The sequence below is a fragment of the Sarcophilus harrisii genome, chromosome 5 (genome assembly GCF_902635505.1).
Source record: "Sarcophilus harrisii chromosome 5, mSarHar1.11, whole genome shotgun sequence".
NCBI classification, from domain to species: Eukaryota; Metazoa; Chordata; class Mammalia; order Dasyuromorphia; family Dasyuridae; genus Sarcophilus; species Sarcophilus harrisii.
The window spans coordinates 229,477,064-229,500,132 of NC_045430.1; the positions used below are offsets into that span (position 1 = coordinate 229,477,064).

General features: G+C 37.5%; 1 protein-coding gene across 7 annotated transcripts in view; it reads left to right on the forward strand.

Annotated features, from left to right (window-relative positions):
* The first annotated feature begins 294 nt into the window (after positions 1-294).
* Positions 295-23,069, forward strand: part of ARHGAP21 (Rho GTPase activating protein 21) — a 148,304-nt gene continuing 125,529 nt past the window's right edge. For 4 of the 7 annotated variants that reach the window (XR_004229785.1, XM_031939856.1, XM_031939860.1 and 1 more), the window contains exons 1-2: positions 295-561; positions 2,139-2,471. Coding sequence is in view for 6 of the 7 variants with exons in the window: in XM_031939856.1 (XP_031795716.1) it covers positions 2,397-2,471 (75 nt within the window). In the remaining variant the exon portion in view is untranslated. Of the gene's footprint in view, positions 562-613; positions 852-884; positions 1,516-1,651; positions 2,033-2,138; positions 2,472-23,069 lie in introns of those variants that run through there. The other 3 variants (XM_031939859.1, XM_031939858.1, XM_031939857.1) reach the window with 3 other exon arrangements.

Below are 23,069 nucleotides of genomic sequence, written 5' to 3' on the forward strand. Positions count from 1 at the left end.
CCCCCAGCCCCCCCCCCCCCCCCCGGCTTCCCTATCGGCCCTGCCGAGGCCTGCTTTCCCTCGGGCCTGTGCTTCCCGGCTAGCTCGCCTCTCCTTAGCCCCGCGGGTCCCGGTCCTCGCCCTCGGGCTGCTCGGTTGGGCCGGGGGTGTGCCGGGCTCGGCGGGGAGGCTAGTATTATTCCAGACACACACTCACGCACGCACTGAGCGCTCACGCACAGAACCAGCCTCGAGCCTCCCTTGGGGAGGGGAGGAGAGGCGCAGAGGGGAGGGGAGGGAGGGAGGGGAGTGGGAGGAGGTGGATCCAGGGAGGAAGAAGCGAGAAATCCGCCCCCGGGAAACAATCCGCGCGGCGGAGGAGAAAGCCACTCCTGTCACTTGGTCCTCGCGGGGCGCCCGAGCGGGGCCCCCGGCCCAGCCCGCCCAGGGACCCCGGAGCCCGGCGGTAACGGCTGCCGCCCCGCCCCCCACGAGGCCCGGCCGGCCGGGGCAGGTCGTGGCAGTGCCCGGGAGGGGTCGGGGGCGGCTACTCTGCGGAGAGGAGGCAGGAGCCGGCGCCCGGTGCGTGAGGGGGTGGGTGGGGAAGTGGGCTGAGGGCGTGGGGGGGTCCTGGAGGGCGCTCCCCGGAGAACTTGGAGCGCAGCCGGGAGTGTGCATGTGCGTGTGTGCACGCGCGCTCGGGCCGGGGAGGAAGTGGCACAAAGGCCGCCGGCGGCGGCGGTAGCGGCCGCTGAGGTGTCCGGCCCGGCCCGGCCCCTGCCGGCCGCCTCATTAATATTAACCGAGCCCGCGGCCTAGCGCTCCGCCGGCTCCCGCCTTCCCGGGCGGGCCCCCGCCCGCCTCCCAAACCGGTAGCTCGGGGCCTCACTTTCCCGGGGGAAGGGGCGGAGGAGGCAGGAATAGGTGATGGGATCGGAGAGGGCCCCCCCAAAGGTGTGGGGAGTGAATGTGTGTGTTTCGGCTGGGCTAGAATGGGGAGGAGGCGCCCATTAACTAAGGTAGCACTCCCTCCCCCCAACCCCTGGACCACTGTGCCGGACCCACCCTAGTCCTGGGGTGGGTAACCCGGGGTCCTCGAACTTCATATTTTTTTTTGTACTGTCTCGATCTGAGCATTTGCATAGATCGGTTTCTCCTTGATTCCCTCTTTTATTTTCTGCCCAAGAAGGGGTCTAGTGACTTCTTCAGACTTTACGGGAGGGGTGACCCCCAAAGTTATGTCCGTCTGCTCCTGGGGGTCCCCATCAGCCTCCTTCCCCTCCGCCGAGCTCTTAACACTCTTCCACACCCATCCTCGCCCCTTGCCAGCCAAAGAAAACAGCCACCTCCGCGGAAGAGAGCAGCTAGTGTGGGGAAGGGGCGTCCGGAGAGGGAGGGGATGACGGATCGTGCGTTTTAAAGGGTGTCTCTAGTTGTGTTTTTCTTCATTGTCCGAGGGACTGGGAGCCCCGGACGCCTCGAGGCGCATCCAGCGGTCCCTCTAAACCAGAAGCTTGTTCTTATATAGTTTGTGGGGTAAGAAGGGCGGGGGTGGGGTGGGCGTGTGTGACAAACGCTATTTTAGATACTTGGGGGGAGTTCAGTTAACCACCACCAACCCCCCCCCCCCCCCCCCCCCCCGGGTCTGCGAGGAATGCAGAAGATTCTATATTCTGCCCCCAGAACTTTGTTATTGAAATGCCTTAAAAAACCCCCCACACCCTAAACAGTCAGTGCCAATCTTCAGATGGGCGGGCGGCGGGCCGAGACCGGCGGGTCCCCTCCTCCCGGGCTGCGGGAGTTTTATCCGAATCGCGGGGTGCTCTGAGAGGGCGAATTGAGCAGGACTAATGGGCCATTCGGAGGGCGAAAAGAATCTCGTTCCTGATTAGGAGAAAGGGCTACCTTGTTACGGAGAGTTTCTTCTGGTTAACTTGTTCCAGAGCAGGATCTCTTTGAGTGGGGGGAGCCCTTGCTGCCCACGCTCAGACCCCCCCCCTGGATTCTGGGCATGGGAGAAAGGAGGAGGAGGACCGCGCTGGGTTAAGAAGGGGTGAGCGGCGGAAGGGAAAGGGGACCGTACCCCGAGCCCAGACACACTCTCTTTTTTCTTCGTTCTTGACCTTTTTTTTTTTTTTTTTTTTTTTTTTTTTTTAAAGCTATTTTCCAACCGGTAGAAATGGAAGAAGATCCCGAATTCATTTGAAGACGCCAGGGATTATCTCGGCGATTTGGAGGAGGTGTTTTTGGTTAAATATCACCGTCCGGGCGGTCTTTCGCCGTCGTCCCTTCGCTCCCACCCCTCTCGCCCCCGGCTGGGGCCGGGCAGGGATCGCGCCGCCGGGGGGGTGCGCTGGGGGTTTCCTCCGATGTGGACTCCAGAGGATTTGCCCCTCCTTTGTAACTGAAATGAAATAATGGCGACCCGTTGGCTCGGCCCGCCCGCGGGAGATGGAGACGGGACCCAGTCTGGTGGAACACCTATGGAGGAGGTAAGCAGCCAGGTGCGGCCCGGGGAGCTGCCGGCGGGAGCCCCCGCGGCCGCGCGAGAAGGGGGAGCGCCCGGGGCCGCTCCGGGGTGGCTCAGGAGCCCGGGTTACTGCCCTTGTTTTCCCCCAACCCTAGTCGTGAGTCTCCAGCTGCAGGTGTCTGAGGAGATAAGGGACCAGGAACGCCCTCTTGGCTCTCCCCCCCCCCCCCCCCGGACTGACACCCTTCTCCTTCCTAGAATGCCGGGTGGGTTAAAGCCGGCAGTGTGGGTCCTGTCTGAGTCTCCCTGGCAGCAGGATGATCATTCCGGGAGCGTAGGGGGCGTTGCTGGGATTTGGATTGTTTTTTGGTTTTTAATGTTTTAATATTTAGCGTCCTGCCGGGACCAGGAGAATACTAGAGTGACTTTACTGTCTGTGGGGATCAGGGATAAACTGTTTTTCTTTTTGAGAAAACTCTAGCCTTTTCCCAATGAACTATCTCAGAGCCTTAAAATGTTTTGTGGAAATGTGTGGTGTAATCTGGTGCTGTACCTTTGGTTTTCTCTGATCCCTATTTATTTAGGTTTTCCTTGTTTAGAAGTTTTGTGAATTGGTGTCTTTAGTGAAAAATTCATGGTGTGCCTGTTGCGGCTGGCCTTTTCTGAAGGACCCATTATCAGTCTTTTCTCTACTTCTTAGGTAGGGCATTATTTGCGGTGCCCGGTCAGCCTCACAGAAGACTGGAAGGATGCTTTTTTCTTCAGAACTTTTTTTTTAGATCAGGGCTGAAACTACTCAATTATATATAACCTAACTTTGCATCTCTCTTTTTTCACATTTTGAATGTTATGATGAAAGAATTTTTGCTTATCATGATACAAAGATTAATTTGCCCACCAGAAGTACATTAAGATTATGCAAACCTTGCTTTACAAAGCATACCTATATTGTTGCCGTAAAATTACCTGTTTAATTTAACAAAAACAGCTGTAATTTAGAATTTAGTATGTTTTAATCATTCCTAAGTGCTCTGAATTCATAATCATGTACTATTAACTGTAATAAAAGTTGTGACATTAGCAAGTGTAACTACAAGAATTATGACACTTTTACAAGAAAGTTTAAAAGAAAACTTGGTGTTTCATATGTTGTATAGACAGAAAACTTTCCCCCCCCACACTGTTGACTTCATATTAGATAGAATATCTGCAGGTACATACTGATGATTGATCTAGTGGAGTACAGTAATTTATTTGCAGTTCATTTAACTTAATTTTTTGTCAGATGATATTGCTCAAAGTTTACTGTGGGTTTTACTTCTAGACAACATCTTAAGACACCTGTTTGTAGGTACAAACATGAACATGACTAAATACAGTAGTAACATAATCCTCTGATTGTTGATGTGGTGCCATAATAACTCCTTTTGGAATTAGTATAATAGTTTATGTGAAGGCCTACAACTTGATGATTGCTTTGATATATTTGTACTTACATAATATACAATGTACTCCTAACAGCAACAGCTTGTCATGTTTCTAATGGACATCTTAATTAGCATGCTATTTGCGTTATAGTTTGCAGCAGCTAATTTTAGTTGAAAAGGTTTTTTTGATTTTTTTTTTTTAATAGCTCAGCTAAATACCTTTGAAAAGATTTATAATGGACACTTCTTGTACTCTGGCCAAAAAGAAATGTTTCCAGTTACACATTTGGCTTCTATTGTCATTTACAGTATCTATTTTTTTCAAATATGTGAAATGTCTTAATTTTGATGTTCTTGGCAAGACTATATTGTAAATCTTGTCTGGGAAAAATGAAGGAAAATGTACTGTCTTTTACTTAAACCCTTGTTTAGGGTGATCTTACACACATTCATAGATAGAATACTTCATTTTTTATTAGATTTAATTGCAGTGTATTTTCCTATTCTAGATAGTCTGTTTGGATATATAATGAAAAGTAAAGCCAAATGGTTTTGTAATATGAAGAAATAGTCAAGAAGTAATAACATACTTAATGTATATGGGAAGACTAGAATTCTGTAAACCAATATGTGTTGGGAGAATCGAACTTGGACTAAAGTAGGAATCATTGTAGTTAATAGGAATCTTTGTCCATATCATTTTTAATTAGTCAATTCCACCTTCTACAAGTAAGATTTATAGCTCTATAACTTCACACCTGGACAAATTTGTGTTTCCCTTAAATCTTACACCCATGTCATAGAGAAATGCAATTGGATTTCTCACCCTCTACAAACTGAAAATGTAATAAGTAGTTTATGCACCCATGGAAAATGGCTCAGATTATGTTCTGGCAAAATTAGAATTTTTTTATTTGAAAGTATGTGCAAATGTAACCATTCAAGAGTGTTTGCAAACCTAAAAAGCAATAGTGCTTTTCTTTTGGCTCTGCAACATAATCTGGGTTATGTTATTTGTTCTTCTGTTTGTTTGAAATCCAAACACCATTGCCTTTGCTCAAGTTCATTTTGCAAAATATGTTGCTTGCTACTTTGCCTCCCTTCACTTTCTAGGTCCAGTCTCATTTCCTCTGGAAGCCTTTATTCAGGTTTCCATTACACATTATATTTTTAATGTTATTAACTGATGTTCAAGAGGTTGTGTGTAATATTGGAAAGAGGGCCAGCCTCTGACACCTCCGACGTATATGACCTTGAGCAAGTCATTTAATTGCACCTATCCTATCCAGGCAATTCTTTGAAATTTTTAAGTTAAGGAGTTGTCCATTTACATTGGTGCTGGAATTTTGTAGACCTCCTAGTGGGGAAAAAGATGCTTTCAGTCTGTATATATGATCTAATTTGATCCTTATAAGAACCTTGTGAAGTAGGTGCTATAGATAATATTATCTCTACTTTAAAGAGGAGCAAACTGACACTGAGAATAAGGGACTTGTTTATTTTAAAAATTCAAACCCTGGAATTCCCAAAATATTTGTGCTTCCTCAATCTTCTCTGACTTCTCTTGTACAATTCACATTTTATCAGATACTATTCTGTTTTAATTTTTTAAAAAATTATAAATATCTTTTATATTTTTGTACTTCTTTCATTTTCTGATGTATTGATTCCTCTTTCCTCTCAGATAATAAAAAATAAAAAAGAGGGAAAGAAAACTGTTTGGCAAAACCAGCCAACATATTCAGAGTCCAACAGTAAATGAAAGTCTTTCACTTCTCATATCATCTTCTGCCCCAAGCTTGGTCATTTGTAATTTACATAGCATTAAGTTTATTTTGTTGCTCTTTTAATTTACATTGTTGGGATCATCAAGCATATATATGTGTATATATATATGTATGTATCTGTCACTTCATACTTCTCTATATTCCTCATTTTCTTTGTTAATTATAATGTAGCAAGATTTCTTTATTTTATATATAGTAATTTCCTTAGCCATTGCCCATCAATGGGTGTCTACTTTGTTTTTGTTTTTTTGCTCTTATGAAAAGTTGTGCCATAAATAGTTTGCTGTACATGGACCCTTTTCTGTCTTGGACTTCCTTGGGGTGTATGTCTTAGCAGTGGAATCTCTGGGGCAATGGGATTTCTTCTCTAATTGTTAGAACTTTAACAATGTAATTTGACGATATCATGTGTATGTGTGTATGTAGAGCTATTAGATTATAGACATTTTGCCAGTACTTCTTGGATGTTCTATACAGTATTAAACTCAAAGTAGTTTTTCAAAAAGTATGTGGCAGTTGATTTGTGATGTAAAGATGAGTTTCATGTTTGTTAATTTACATGTAACAGGTAATTGTACCAATTATTGAGAATTTGATATATTATAAATTAAAATATAAACCTAGTGTTTGTTTATGTTGTGGGCCATAATTAAGGACCTGTTGTTTGCAAAGCAATGTGCCAGAAAATGAGGAAGAGATGTGGAATCACTATCTAATATAAGGGTTAGACATAAGTTCTATAGTATGTTATATTATGTTATCAGTGTACTAAAGTCCTAATACAATGTGATATGAATTCTGTCAGGAAAGGTCATTACTAAAGTAGGCAAAATAAAGAAAACTTTATGGAAGATCCTAGTATTTGTGATAAACTTTAAACTGTGGCTAGGAATTCAACAGGTGAAAAACTAAACGAAGATCTTTTCCTGCCTAAAAAACTGAGTGAAAGCTATGAAACCTAGAAATAGGGACCACCTTCAGAAGCAGGGAAGTTGTGGCAGACCTAGGTATTCAGACAGGGTAGGAACAGAGTATGTGGAGGGGAAGTAAACTAAAAGGAGTGTGTGAAGTTAGATGATACTTGATTTTAGAATGCCTTGAATCTCTGGCAAATTAATTCATACTTTGGCATTAGGGACCCAGTGAAGTTTGTCATCAGAGCAGTAAATGCAAAACAGAAAGACAATTTTGATTTTTATTTTCTACTACTAATGATATAATGATCCTTTCATGAATTGTTTCCCCTGTGAAAATGCTTGTGTTTATGCTTTTTATGCATTTAGTAATTTGTGGTTACCAAATTTAAATTAAATTAAATTAAAAGTATTTAAAAATATCTTTGGAAAAGTACTTCCTTAATTTCTTCATCAATATTTACATGTCCACTTATATAATTAAACTGATGAAAGAGAATCTCATAGTAAAGTCTCTAAACCAGGCATGGAAGTGACTGCTCCTGGCAGCATCTATTCTTTCTGTTGAGGATGCCAAACTGTGGGGAATAATTCAGGCCAGTCACTTGGCCAGGTCCTCAACTGTAAAATGAGGAGTTCCCTAGAAGCTTCAGAATTCTGTGATTCTTGTGTGTGAAAGGATGATGGGAAAATGGGAGGGCAGTGGCATTGACTTCACATTGAAATCTGAAGTTTCAAGAATCACGGATATGTCCTGCTCTGTTTAGTTAAATTTGGTCAACCAGCATTTATTAAGTGATTATTGTTTACCAGTTATAGGCAGCTACTAGAAGCAGCTAGGTAGTTCCTGTGGGTAGGACATTGGCCTGATGAAAGGAAGACTGGAGTTAAATCCAGCCTCGAACCCTTAATAGTTGTATGTCCCTGGGCAAGTCACTTAACTTCCGGGAGCCAGGAAGACCTGATTTTAAATGTAACCTTAGATACTTTCTCATTGTGTGACCCTGGGGAAACTTGACCTGTCTTGGCATTCATCCACTGGGAAAGGAAATAGCAGAACCTCAAGAGTCAAAATTGGTGTGACACGATCCATGAATAACTGAACAACAGTAAAGTGTACCAGACTTTGTGCTGAGTGTGCAGATGAAGGCACAACCAGTCTTTACCCTCAATGAGTTGCCTTTTGGAGCCAACCAATGTCATAGGAGATCTAGACATAGTAAATTGGAAATAACCTTAGAAGAAAAGCAAGTGGGAGGGAGTGTAGAGAAAGACAAAGGACCTCTGGCAGATGGGATGCAGAATGTGGGAAGTCTTGAAAGAAGGCAGAAAGCAGAGATGAGAAGGAAGAAGCAGTCCCATATCATGGACAATCAGTGGAGCAGCACTGAGTTGGAAGAAGGAGATGGAATGTCCTTCTCTCGGGAACAGCTGGCTTGGAGGGAAGTAAAGAGGACTGTAGGTGTCCTCTCTGATGGATCTGTATTATCTTAGAAGTCTTGGTTCTAAGGACCCCCTCCTCGCCATCCCTTCTCTGCTTCCCCAGACCAAACAAGCTCAGAGGAGGGCAGAGTCCTGACAGGAGATAACTGATAAAAGTGCAATGGGCACACAATGCTGAGTTTGGAGATTAAAGGATTTAATGCTTCTTTTCTGGTTTCTGTTGCCTCTCTGATGGATGAGCTCCTGGACCTTAGTTCTTTTATAAGGAGGAGTCGGAGTTGGACTTTCATGGAAGTGCAAAGATTGTCTGTATCTTGGTGACCTTCATTAAAAATTCACTACAATTGAAAAACTTGAAAATTATGAAGTTCTGAGTTCAAAACCTACTTGTTATTGTTAGCCTGAATCCTGGGCAAGTCAATTGACCTCTGGGTATTATGGACAACTTGCAAGGATTTCTACTAACTCATAGATTGCTTGATTTGTGCTAGGAGTTTCTAAGATCATTCCTTCTTAGTATGTATAAATAAACTGAGAGAGAACTTTAAATTCTGATACCTTGAAAAGAAATGACTTATCATCACTGTAGGAAGTAGCAACTTTGATGCTAAATGCTAGCAGTTATTTGAGATTAGGAAAAATGGATTAAGAGTGTAAGGATAAAAATCTTAATCACATCAACTAAGAGAGGATTGATTGAGAGCGCTCAAGAGGAGTATGTAGAGAATATAGAAAACTGTTAAAAGCCTTCAAGTATCACATTTCCAATCTCATGAGCCATCTGTTTTTTTTAGTAAGCTCTACACTGCTAAAAGCAGTGCTTAAACAATTTTTAGAGCATATGTTCTTGTCTTTGGAGTTCTAGAATCTGGTCTAGGTCAGGGGGATAAACATATGCACACATATATACATGTGTGTACATGTATATAAAATACACACATATATGGGTATATGTATATATACACTTGTATGTTTATAGAAAGGGAGACAAGTGGGGAGCTGAAGAGAACACATGCCTGTTTATATAGATAATGGAATCAGAAGATTGAAGTTAGAATTCCCCTCTACACTACCCTATGCTGTATGACCCATAGTAAACCATTTTAATTTTTTTTTTTGTACCTCTCTGATAAGTTTTAACAAGTGAATAATAATACTCCTTCACAGGGTTATTGGGAAGAAAAGTGCTTGGTAAATTTTAAAGCGCAATATAAACTGTGGGTTATTAGCAGTTGTTATGTACTTGGTGTTTGCTTTGGCAAAAGGTGCATGCTGTGGTTATAAGTACAGCCTACTGGTATTGAGAATAATAACAGTAGCAACATATGTATAGTATCAACATGACTGTAACTTTTTGAGTTTTAAGCATTTGAAAAGAAATCTCAAGTGGAGGGCAATAATTGCTATCACTACAAAGAGCCTTCAATGAGAATAATACTTAGCCTCCTACAATTGACTAATAATGTTACAATGCACAGTGCTCCTTTATGCTCTTCTTTTCAAGTAAAATAACAATAAAAAACTATAAGATGAAGATAGTTGTATCTTGTGAATATATCCCAGGCTTAATAACTTCTTTGTCTTTTATGAGGAGAAATGACTGAATACAAAACTGAAAAGTGAACTCTCCAAGATGTCCTGTACTTTTTCAGAGTCATTCTTTAAAATTTTATAAATTCATAAGGAAAAATGTGGATATTTAAACATTTTATTTTAGATTAGGAAGCTAGGTAATAAAATAATACAACCAAGTGTTATCTTTAAGTATTTGGCCATATGATTTTCAAATATCAGGCTTGTAAGCTAGTCTCACTTTTTTAAAATTAGAAGATTTTTAGATAATCAAAAGATCAGCATTATCCAATAGTGTATGTACAACTGATTCAGCTAATATAGTGTTAAGCTGCAGGAATAGAAGTATACCCAGATCAATGTGATTCCTGTTCTCCTGTATTCTGTAGTGATCAGAAATATTATATTTGGTATTGCACATTATGCTTTGAGGAATGTTGCTCCCATTTGAATATTACCTAGTTTATCAAACCAGATGGTAGGGCTTTTTTTTTTTTTAATTTTTTTTTTTTTAATGGTAGGGCTTTTTAAAAACTATGTAATATGAGTAATCGTCGAGGCAACTTAAGATACTTAGCTTAGAGAAGGGAAAGGTTCGTGATTTTATGAGAAATGACAATCTTTAAGTGTATGAAGGACTATCATATGGAAGAATGGTTTAAGCTCCAATAAAATAGTCTTCATCCTGTGTTGAAGAAGGGATAGGTTAAAAAATATGACTATTTGGGGTATTGAAGCTATAACAAAAGAAGCTATCCAAACAGTACAGTAGTCTATACTGAAGCATCTGAAAGAGTTCTGAAATTAAGTTCTACATATTGAATGATAGTATATGGGCTCAAAAATTTCATATCATCAACAGTTTCAGGGAACCTAGACTAGATTTGGATGGTCTATAATTTTGATATGATTGGGAAATGATTGGCCTATGATGAGGCTTCCTTGGTAATTAAAGTAGTTTTGAAGTAGGCTTCATATATCTCTGAAAAGATGAAGCTGGTTATAAAGCTAGTTACCTTGTCTCATCATACTGTGGCCTCATCCTGAACTTTGACCAGGTCTGGGTTGAAAAGAATTCTGTTTATTAGGGACTTGAACTTCTTTTATTATAACCTTGCTTAGAATTCTTTTGGCTGCCATTATTATATTGATTTATATTGAACTTGAAGAACATGAAAAAGATGAGCTGCTATCTAGCTATGTTTCTTATATCCTTTAATGTTTTTTAAAAATCTAATTGTAAGCTTCTACATTTACTTGTCAAAATTCATCTTTTTAGCTCCAGTCCAGTGTTCCCTGTCAAGATCTTTTTGAATTTTGACTCTCTTAACTATTTCGTTCAACTTTGACATCTGCAGATTTGATAAACATACCCTCTGCACCTTTAAGCCATTGATAAATGCTAAACAACATAGGGTCAAGCTGAATGTCTGAGGTAGCTGTTGTAGAACTCTTTCCAAATTTACTGCAGTTTGGGCTGGCTATTCAAACAATTACAAATTCATGTAATTGTACTATTGTGAACTCACATCTTTACATCTTTTCTACATAATATCAAGTTAAACTATATCTAAAGTTGGGGTTCTTAACCTTTTCTGTGTCATAAACTCTTTTGGTTTTTTTTGAATATATAAAATTTTATATCTACCCTTCTTCCCCCTACCCCTCAAACACACAACACAATATAAATAACAAAAGAAATTATACTGAAATAAAAAAATATTATTTTTTTCTTACCCTCACACAACCTCTGAAATCTATCTAGGGATACCTAGTTAAGAACCTCAGACTTGTTAAAAAAAAATTTTTTTTTTAATCTGTCAGTTTAATATAAAAAAGACGAAGAAAAGTTAGGTTAACATGACCTGTTGACAATGGCATGCTGACTCTTTGTGACTGTTAATTTCTTTCCAAGGTGTTCACTAATAAAAGTACTTTATCGAATTTTGTTTAGGAGTTGAAGTCTCCCAGACCTAAGGTTGGCAAACTCTAGACTAATTTCTGTTTTGAAAATCAGAATGGTGATTGCCCTTTTTCAAATCTGAATCTTATCCAGTTTTCTAGTTTGTCTTTATTCACTGAAGATGACTCAGTAATAATTTTTTGTTATTTTTTTCTGTACCCTAAGTCTAAGAGATTGCACTTTGGGGCCAGGTGAGTCATATAGAATGATTAGGGTCTGTCCTACTATCCCCTCACTTCTCTTCATATTTGTCTTTTGTCAGCCATGTTGATGTTGTTCTTTTCTATCCAAACAGTCCTTTTTCTTTGGCAGAGAAAATAGAAGCAAAATAGGAGTTGAGTGGTTCTGTATCATTTTAGTCACTATAAGCCATGGACTTCATTCTTCTTTGATCTTTCTCTTTTATCCAATTGAGTTAACTCTTTTAAAATTGTTCTTAGTTTCTTTTCTAACATAAACTAATTCTGAACTTTGGAACTTCTTGAGTTCTTCAAAGACGATGCCATGTTCTCTAATTTATTTTCTATTACTTAATTTTTTTTGTACAGGTCTTTTAAAAAGTTGAGTTGGTTGATGAGTTAGTTTGCTGTGTATTCACGGCAATCACATTAGACAAGTTCTTTTCTTCTTCATTGGAATTGTTTCCCTATGAGTTTTCAGTCTGGAAGACTTATTTATTAAAAGTTCTGAGATAAATGAATCTATTGCATATGTGACTGTTAAATATGTGTAGCATTTCTAGATAATGATAATATGGAAATCTTATGGTGGGGAAGACAGCCACTTTATAAATAAGATCTTAATGGCCAGAACTCCCTGGATAATTCCATTTTCTTGAATGGTTACCAAGGTTAGCAAGGTTACCAAAAGGCAAAATTTTCCTAATGTCATAAAATGGCAGCCGGTAGTTGCTACTGCTATTTTCCTTAGTTCTGATGCTATTTATTTTCCTTAATTCTAGAACTATATTTGATGTGAAGCTTGGTACTGCACCTTTAGAAACCTATCTGCTTTGAATTAAAAAAATAATAATGCACAATTGGAAGGTGTGTTAATCATGTTCCTACAGATTTCTTATTGTTGTTAAACTTTATTTAAGATATTTCTACTTATTTGTTGCTCTTTATGCTGGTCTGGCCTTTAAAAGGCACTTATAAATTATAAACTTTGTTAACTTTTATATTTGTATTACCTTTATTTCCAACACACCAGCTGAATATTATTATATTCAGCTTTTTTTTATGTTCTATATCCATAGTCCACCATTTCCACAAAGAAGGGTGATAAGTGCATTTTCTCTTTTCTTTTTTGAGAAGAAACTTGGTCATTATAATTATGATGTTCAGTGTGTTTTTTATTATTCTTTCTGTTGTTTTCTGGATTCTATTTCTATGCATTCCATCACTTCTTATGTCTTCCAGTGCTTCTCTAAATTCTTTAGTCATAATTACTGCATACAGACAATGCAGTGATATTTCACTGAATTCATGTAATATAATATTTTTAGCCCTCTGTCAGTCAAAAAGTACTTACTTAGTTTATAGATCTTTGCTACTACAGAAAATTTTTGTATAATCCAACCATTCTGAAGAACAATTTGTAACTGTGCCTCAGGGCGATCAAAATGTGCATACCTTTTGCTCCAATACTATCATTATTAGATCTGCATCCCAAATATATCATAAAAAGTGAAAAGATCTACATGTATAAACGTATTTATAACAGGTCTTGTTGTTGTGACAAAGAATGGGAAATTGAGGAGGATAACCAAGAAAGTTAAGATATGTGAATGGAATGGAATACTGTTGTTCTGTAAGAAAGCAGGTGGATTTCAGAAAAACCTGGAAAGACATGAACTGATGTTGAAAGAAGTGAGCAGAGTCAGGAGAATATTGTACGCAGTAATAGTAATAGTGAGCAATGATCAATTATGATTCACTTTACCCTTCTCAGTAATAACAGTGGTTCAAGCCAATTGCAAAAAGTTCATGATGAAAAATGCTATCTACTTCCAAAGAAAGAACAATGGAAGCTAAGTGTAGATAGAAGCATACTTTTCATTTTTTTTTTGTTTGTTTCTCTTCTTTCATGATATTATTAATGTGGAAATGATTACTTATATATAACCTATTAGAATGCTTGTCATCTTGCCATTAGAATGGGAGAAAGAAAAAAATTTAGAACCCAGTCTTTTTAAAAATAAATTTTGGAAACTTTTTTTACATTTAATTGGGAAAAAATGAAATAAATACTGTTTGCTAAGAAAAAAAGAAAAGTTTCGGTATATGGGACTTTTTTCCCCTTTGATCTTGGGCTATATCCATTGAAGGCATCACAGAGTAAAAAGATCTCTCACTCTCTTTTTCTCTCATCTCTCATTCATATATATAAATGTGTTGGGTATGTATACTATGTATACTTTAATCCCTGAAAAATATTTTCCATAATGGTTGAACAAATTCAAAACTCTACTAAAAACAGTATATTTAAAGTATCTGTCTTCCTACAAACCTCTTTAAAACACTATTTCCATTTTTTACCAGTTTGCTGGGTATAAGGTAATATCTAAGAGAAGGCATTTGTACTTGTGCTTCAGGCCTTTGTGATTTAGTTTGAGTATGGTGTAGGTCATAACCCTTCTCTGATTTTATGGTCTTTGAAAGTGGTAGAAATTTATTACCTCAGTACCTACATAGAAGGCAGCTAGGTGATTCACTGGATATAGTGCCAAGCTTAGAGTCAGGAAGACTTGATTTCAAACGTGGTCTCTGACACGTCCTAGCTATGTGACCCTGGATGAGTCAATTCACCTATTTGCTTCAGTTTTCTCATCTGTAAAATGAACAGGAGAAGGAAATGGCAAACCTATTCAGTGTCTTTGCCAAGAAAACCCCAAATGGGGTCATGAAGTCAGACACAACTGAAAAACGACTACAACAACAAAAGCTTCCCAAGAGTTCAGCATATGTAACTCTTGATCCTTTTTTTCTCCCTGAGCACTAGTCTCCTCATGAGACCTGATCTCATAGGGTCTTTTAGAGAATTCTTTATACTTCCTAGGATATACCAGAGCTTGAATTCTGTGGCCTAGCCTTTAGAAACTCTCCCAGTCTATTCCAGGTCCTGAAAAGATATATGAATAGAACTTTACAGGCAATTTTTAAAAACAACCTTGTTTTTGGTTTTCCTTCTATAAAAGTACAGTAAGTAAAGCTAGAGTCAAACTTCTGAAGGTTAAAGTTTTCAACTTTGTTTCTACTGTTAATGAAATAAGAATTTTCATCATCATTAAGTATTTAAGGATATAGCACTATGCCTAGCCAAATGGGAATATAAAAGGAACAAGTAACAGGTTATTATTCTTGCCCACAAGAAGATTTATTAAAATTGTTGTCCTTAAAGATTTTTGACCCTAAAAGTCTAATGTAATGAATTGTTATAAAAATGAAAATTTTTAAGAGCTGAAAAAAAATCCCAAACTTGATTTTTATCATTTATCTGGTATACCTAGGTAATAGTACATTTTTCCTTTTCATTTGAAATGACGTAATGGTCACATGAAGAACTTTTTATCTTTGGATAACCATCAGGTATCATTTGTGAAATTTCTTTTTAAATTATGATGTTAGATTATAGACTTAATTCTGAGGAGAGTCTTAGGAGCAGATTATAAGCTCAGTTTTTACAGGATGTGACTTAATATATGGTACTAGAAACTCAAACAACTAACATTTATTAAGCTTCTGTTATGTTCTAGGCATTTTGGTAAGAATTAGTGACACAAATAAAATAGTGAGTGTTTCTGCCCTCCAAGAAGTTTTTTCTAGTAGAGCTGGTTTCTTTATATTTTTTTGAGGCATAGAATCTTTTGACAGCCTATGGTTCTATTCTCAGAATAATTTTTTCAAGGTTATAAAGTAAAATACTTGGGATTCCAGAGGAAACCAATTATATTGAAAAATAGTTATCAAAATATTTTAAAAACAAGTTCATTTATTCTAGGTGAAGAACTGCTCCAATAGAATTAAAGTAGAATTATACATTGAGCTTAATGTTTTCCTTAAATGATTGAACCTTATATTAAACAGACTGCTTCCATTATCATAATAATATTGTTATGAATTCATTTATGTTGTTAGATTATAAAAAGACAAAAGGAATTATTTTAAGGAGCTTTAGCTTCCAAAAGTTAAGAAACTAAGGAATGTTTTAAGTTCACTGAGACCCAGAGAAGTTAAGTGGTTTGTCTTAGATCATAGAGCTTTGAAGGAATAGACCTGAAAATAAAATGTAGCACTTTCTTTTAAAAAGTAAGATGGAATTTCCATTATATACAGTGTACTATGATAGGCAGAACAGGTGATAGATAAAAAGATAACTAAGGCCTTTACCTTTCTTTTAGGAACTTGTAATCCAAGCATTTATGTAGCGCTTTAAGGTTCATAAAACTGGAAGACCTCTAACCTTCCTGAATTTCAAACTTATTCTAAGAGCAGGAAAGAACAGGATAATACAAGTAAATTAATATTTCAGTACTTAGATGGAACTATGATATCATTGGTATTCATCTCTTTACCAATTCAAATCATAATTCATCTGTTTTTTCTCATTATTTACAGTTTTTGTATGTGTTCTTCCATAATCCTTCATTGCAAATCTATCATTGGATAATAAGTCTTATGAGTATTTTAATATTTGGAATCTCCATATGCTATTCTCTTTTTTTTTTAATTAAATGACTGTTTCTTGTCTTCTTAACATGTCTTTGATGATGCCCTTTACACTACTTTGGTGCACAAGATGTTTTTTGTAATATGCAACACCTTACACTGCTCTATAATTATATTCCAAGGAGGGACCTTCTTCAAGAAGAAATAATTGCTTGTGTATAAATACTCATGTGTGCCCTGGATTGGACCTGGAGTAGTCTTCTTTGTATGCAGATTATAAAAGTAGGGTAGAACTCCTAAGCATGTGTTTGGCCATGAAGAGCTACTTCTTGTAGTTTTGACATTCTTTTCGCTCAAATGGTGACATTCTTTGTCACATTCTTTGAATGTGATACTCTTTGCTCAGCAATGATTGTGACCTTGATGAAGCTATTTAGAGAGACCTGGAATATTGCACTTTCTCTGTCCTTGGCCACAGGATGGGACTGTCAGCTCTGTGCTGACTATCAACCTCTCAGCCCTAAAGCAGGATATAAATGAGGATGGTGCTATGAAGGCTCACAATCCAATGTGTAGGGAAGGAGAGAAGTAGTATCGATATCAATTTTTTCCACTCTTGGTTTCTGAGAAACTTAAAAGCAGAAGGGCTGTTTTTGACTCTGGTTTAGGATTCTTTATTTTAACTATCATTGTTGGCATTAGTGGGAAGGGAGGGAAGTTACAGGGAACTCTTGGTGGTGCTGAATCCCATTGATTACCCACCCTGTTGCTTTGGACTTTATCAATGAGAGAAACAGTTTTTATATGATTAGAAGAACTGGAATAGTAGCACCTATTGAGACAATATGGCATGATGGAGAGGGCACAAAGACTTGGGTTCAGATTCTGCCACAGATGGCAAGTCAGTCCAGTGTCTCGATTTTCTCATCTATAAAATGAGGGATAACTAATACCTTTGTGCTTTAAATCTGTGATTCTGTGACCTTGAGCCTTTTGCAGTTTTGATTCTATTGATATTATTGTTTCCATGATTCATGAGGATGTAGTCCAATCACAAAAATGTCTTTTTTATTTCTTTGTTTTTATCACAGCTTTGATTTCCAGTGAGGGACTTATTCTATCAATTCAGATCATCCCTTACTTACTGTCTCTCCATGGTCCCCAATCCTTGATTAGAGGTAGATTTTATGAATGTGAGAGGATTGAAGGGTTTGAACGTCTCTCTGGCACCCTTGGACATCAGTGACTGACAGTACTGTCTCTATTGAAAACAGAGGACAAACTTAGATAAATTGAAAAAAGGAGATCTGTAAAGAGTCCAAAAGAAAATTACACCATGTCCAAGGGGGACCGCTTAATGATTTACAAAGGGAGAAAGGGAATTTTAGCAGCCAATTGCTGAGAGTTCTTTTTTGCCAAACATGCTTTCTAAGTTTGAGCCTACTTTCCCCTGGATGTACTTGTGGGATAATGGGCCCTCCATGGGTGGGGGTGGTGATGCTTTTTGTCAGCCGCTTTTGCTATACCATCTTAATAAATATTCATTTCTTTTTTTTTTCTCAGTGGAATTTATTTTTCCAAACACATGGAAAAATAGTTTTGTTTTTTTCTTTTTTTTTCTTTTCAATAATATTTTAGTTTTCCTAATACATGTAAAGATAGTTTTCAACTTTAATTTTTGTAAGACTGTTCCAAATTTTTTCTTCCTCCCCCTTTCCACCTCCCTCCCCAAGACAATAATAATATGATATAAATTGAACATGTGCAATCCTTTTAAACATATATTTCTATGTTTGCCGTTTTTAACTAGAAAAATCAGATCAAAAGGGAAAGTTCCACAAAGAAGAAAAAGCAAACAAAAATACTATGCTTCGATCTGCTAACTACTTGTTTCTAAAAGCTAATTATGTCAGACAATTAGAGGAAACTAGTAGGGACTTGGGAGTTGTAGCATTAGAAAGAATCCCCTTATCATACTCCAAGGTTTCCCTAGAACCTTGAGGAGAAAAAGGGATTACTGCTTGGGATCAAAGTCTTTCTAGTTTGCAAGAATAGCCCCAGAACATATGCTACAAATATTTCTGTTATGCAAAGAATGAAATAACTCTCATAAGCTTACTTTCTAATGGAAGAAATAGACTATTTTAAAAGATTGTCCATCTAATTAAATGCCATAATTTGCGCAATGAGTTCTAGTGGGCTTTTGGGGTTGGGTTTTTTTTTTTTTTTTTTTTTCATATTTAGATATCCAGATCACTCTTAAGTAAGGTGACTGAGGCTCAAAGTTTTCTGATGCATAAGACAGGCAGTAAGCATAGTGTTATCTGAAGATAGCGAGTATCTAAAGAACCTCTCCAGATAGAATATCTTCTCTATGTGGATATTGTACAGGGCATCCTCTGTAGCAGTGATGAACTCTCTTTGACAAACCTGTGCTTCCCTTTTTTAGTCTGTGCTTCATATTAGTAATCAGAGGGCATTTCATCAGAGTTGGTTTTGTGTTTCTGTTAAGGATTTTGTATCATCTTAGCGCATGGGAAAAACTACTAGAAAGGCATTTTTGATAAGTAGCGTTTCACTTTATCGATTGGTAAAGATCTCACACCTAGAATATCAACAGTTCTTTATAGTTGTTTTAAAAACTAGGACTCCTAATATCATTTTTTCCTTTTTTTAATCACTTTACAAAAAAATATAGAAATAAACCCTGTGTTCCTCTGCCATTTATGTGAATCCTTTCTTAATCATCCCAATTTCTTGATCATTCCCTCCCTTTCTAACTACTTTGCATTTATTCTGTATATATTTTGTTTTATCACCTTCTACCCCTAACCCCTAGTTTGTTATAGTTCTAGATTCTAGAATCTAGAAAATCAGGTCCTTAGCACCTAGGACAGTGCTTGGTACTATATTGGTGCTTACTAAAAGCTCTTTGGTGAAAAGCTGATAAATTCTTTGAACATGTTTAATTGAGTATCTGTTTTCCAGTGGCAAATTAAGCCACGATTTTAAAAGTACTTTTAGTAGTCTAGAATTTTACTATTCAGATATATAAGAACTTAAGGTTATGTGATGTGATTTAAGTTCGTAGTAAAACTGACTCTTAAATGTGAATCATAAAATATTTAGTAGAAGAATTATAATTCTTATGCAATATGGTAGTCATTTGTTTCTCTTTTGTTAATTGGGAGGAATACGGGGCTTGCCATGGATCATTACCAAAAGCAGTTAATTTAACAACTGTTCCTCAGAAGGGCTGTTCCCTAGTTTTTCTGAAAAGTTCCCTCTTTCTCTTACCTGAGCTTCTTGGATACTTATTTCAGCCTCACATGAAAAAAATAAATCAACTTGAAAATGTCCCCAATGGAATCATATAGCATTTTACTTTCTTACTCTTTTTTTCTTTTGTCCCTGAGCAAAATGTGATTGCCAGCTATACCCCAGTGATAGGATTTTTGAGTTATTCAGGAAAAAAAGTGCTATTTTCCTCCTCTAGGCATTTTCATAAATTTTCTCCCTTACCTGTAGCACTCCCTTCTTTTTGGGTATCAGTGATTTTTCTCCTTCATTTAAAAATAAAAATACCTTTTGTATTTAATATTCCAAAAGTAAGTTTCACTTGAAAAATGAAGAAAAATATTCTGCAACCTTTCAGTAAGATTATTTTGTTAATGGATGTGCAAGTACTTGAAGAAAGAGAAGTGTCTTTCTGGGTTTATTGTTTGGAAGTGTTTTTATCTTGAAGAACTTAAAACATAACAGAGAGCAAATACATACAATTAAAATGTATGGTTTCTTGTAAAATCTTTTATCATGTTCATTTATGAATAGTGTTGCTCTTTTTGAAGATTGTAAAAAAAAAAAGTAAAGAATCTTTTTTGTTTGTTTGTTTTAGCCATTGGTTAACTGCAAAATTTTAGTAGTATTTGAAAATGCTTTCATGAATTCTTTAGAAGAAATAAAATAAAGATAAATGTTACTCTTTTCAATTTGCTTAGATCTTGACAGATACCAAGTTATGCCAACTTAGTCTCATACTCTCTTTTAGTAAGGTTCTTCAGATTAGTTTAGTGCCATGGATATCATAGAATCACAAATCCTGGAGTTGGAAGGCACTTTGGAGACCAACTAATGTATCTTGTTTTCAGCAATATTCCATCATTCAGTCAGCAAAAAGTTGTTAAGTACCACTAGGTGGTACTTAACATTATTAATGTGGACATCCCTGAAAAGTATACTGCCAGGGTAATTCAAAACTATTCCATTTGCTGTAACTGATGATTCCATATTTGGATGGCGTAGTGCTGGCTGATGGAGGACCTGTGTTTTCTTGGTGTTAATCGTAGGCCAAACTTAGCTCAGGCAGCAGAGAATAGATCCATACTTTGTTGCTTTTCAGCATTTCAGAGGCTGCACTGAAAGCAATCATCTACAAACAAAAAATCATGCACCAACACTCCCTCCACTTTAGTATTGGCTGGTAGCCTTTTCAAATTGAAGAATGTACCATCAGTTCAATAGCTGACTTTGATTCCATGCTTGTCCTCAAGAAGGTGTTTGACAACATAGCTGAAAACATCATGCCAAAAAAAAAAAAAAAAAAAAATGGGAGCAAACACACAGCCTCGTCTCACTCCATTGATAAGATCATGGGAGATTTAGGAGGAAAAAGTGAGTTCCATTTTGATCATGTTGAGTTTAAGGTGTCTGGACATAAATACTTCCAAAACCAAACTCACCTTTTTCCCTGAAGTCTCCCCAGTTCCTTTGTTTCCTCTCACTGTATAGGACAACACCATCCTCCCCAGTTCCTGAGACTCATAAACAAGAAGTCATCTTGAACTCTGCACTCTCACTCTCCTTCTCCTGTTTGGAAATAATGGAATTGGAAATATTTTCTGGACATTCAATTTGAGATGTCTAACAGGCAGTTGAAGATGTGAGCTTGGAGGTTCATAGAGTGTTTGGGACAGATAGGATTAAGTAGATTTGAGAATCATCAGCATGACATACCTGACACTTAGTGTCCTTCTGCCTTTGCTTAAAGGTCCGTGCTGAGGGAGAACTCATTTACTCCTTGAAGTAGACAATCCCATTCTTGGATAGCTCTTTTGGGAAATTCTTATTGCAACACAAGCACAACCAAAAGAGAGTGACTGGGCTAGAAAGGGGCCCAGAGAGCCTGCACTGTAAAGATTAGTTGAAATGCCTTGGGGGGGAACTTGAGGCATGATGGGTAAATGGTTGTATTCAAGTTTTGGATAAGACCCTTATGTAGAAGAGACTCCCAATTTCTCATTCTTTTTGTCTTTTAGCCTGGAGTAATACCAATGTCTCTAGAAAAATCTGGGGCTTATTTTCCTTGAACAAAAATATTAGGCAATATAAAAATTTTGTGTACATGCATGTGTGTATATGTGTATGCATAAGTAGTTGGCATATGTCATACTGACAGTTTGAGGACTAATCAGTCTTCTAGAACATTACTTAGTATTTAAAGAAACAAGGTAGCAAGTCAGCTTACTTCAGAGTTTTTAATTGTAAAATAAAGTAAAAAGACATTGTGTCTGGATAAGAAAAGTCCCCAAACCTAGCATCTTTTGTCTTTGTAAGATTTGTAGTGTGAGAAGTTAATTTCCTCATTAGAGGAAAGACTTTTTGTAAGATTTTTGGCAAATAAGCCTTTAAGACATAATGAATATCTTTTAATTAGGAAAACAAAAAACTTTTAATTTCCAAAGCTTGAATTCAATGACTAAGTGAGTACTCGGCCTTTCTGCCCTCCTTCCATGGGTAGTGTACTATCCATGAAAACTACCTTTGAATCTTGAAATTCAATGAATATGTAACCTAATATTTCATTTCACTACTTTGGTTTTTTTTTTCTCCTTCCTCTTTTCCTTCCCTCAGTTTGAATAAAAAAAAGTTTATTCTCTAATTATGACTTTAAAAATTATTTAGTTTCTTCCCTTCCCCATTTCTCATTCTTGCACTCATTACTGAAATTGCCAGACTTGAAAGAGTATTTAGATATGGGATTAAGGAAGGTAGTATTGAAATTTGTAGACATAATGAAAAATTGGAAGCGATATGACTTACAAAAGGCATGATATATGACTCTTGTGTTTATATGAGTGTATGTGGTACATGTAGCAAAATTCTCTATATGCTCTTGAAATATTTCGGAACTCTAGACAACTTATTTTAGATCTCCTGTACCAATAGTGGTTGGTATGCTTTGGAAGGGGGAGAAGAACTAGGACAGAGTACCCAGATATATGGTCTTTGCAGTAATTTCTGTCAGTTAATACTTGCCTTCTCCATACATTTTGGAACATTAAGCATTAGCACCAGAAACACATTGATATAAGTTTCTCAGGACTGATCAGTCTAAGTAGAAGGCAGCAGGAGCTTTTTAGGCGCTGATGTTCTTCAATGATTTTTCTACTCCACACTTTGATTTAACCATACTTTTACTTCTTGATGCTTATTAATAAATAAATTACTCTGCTCATTCAAATCTGGGATGGGTTAAGAAAGCATAGAATTAAGTAATATACTTGGTTGAACTGTGTTTTCACATGAATGAAAGCATGAGTAAAGCACATTAATTCTAGAGTATGAACTTTGTGATTTTTTTCTTTTTGGATAGTGAGAGTTGATCACTTTCTGGTTTTCAGTTATCAGTTGTTAATGCTGCCACGTAAGTGAATTCCTCTTATGTTCAGTTCATGAATAATATTATAGTTCTCCTAAGAGTAGTCTCCATTCACATAACCCAGTGAATTAGTTGCCCCATCTTGTTTGTAATTTCCTAATGAAATCTTTGTATTTAGAGACTTGG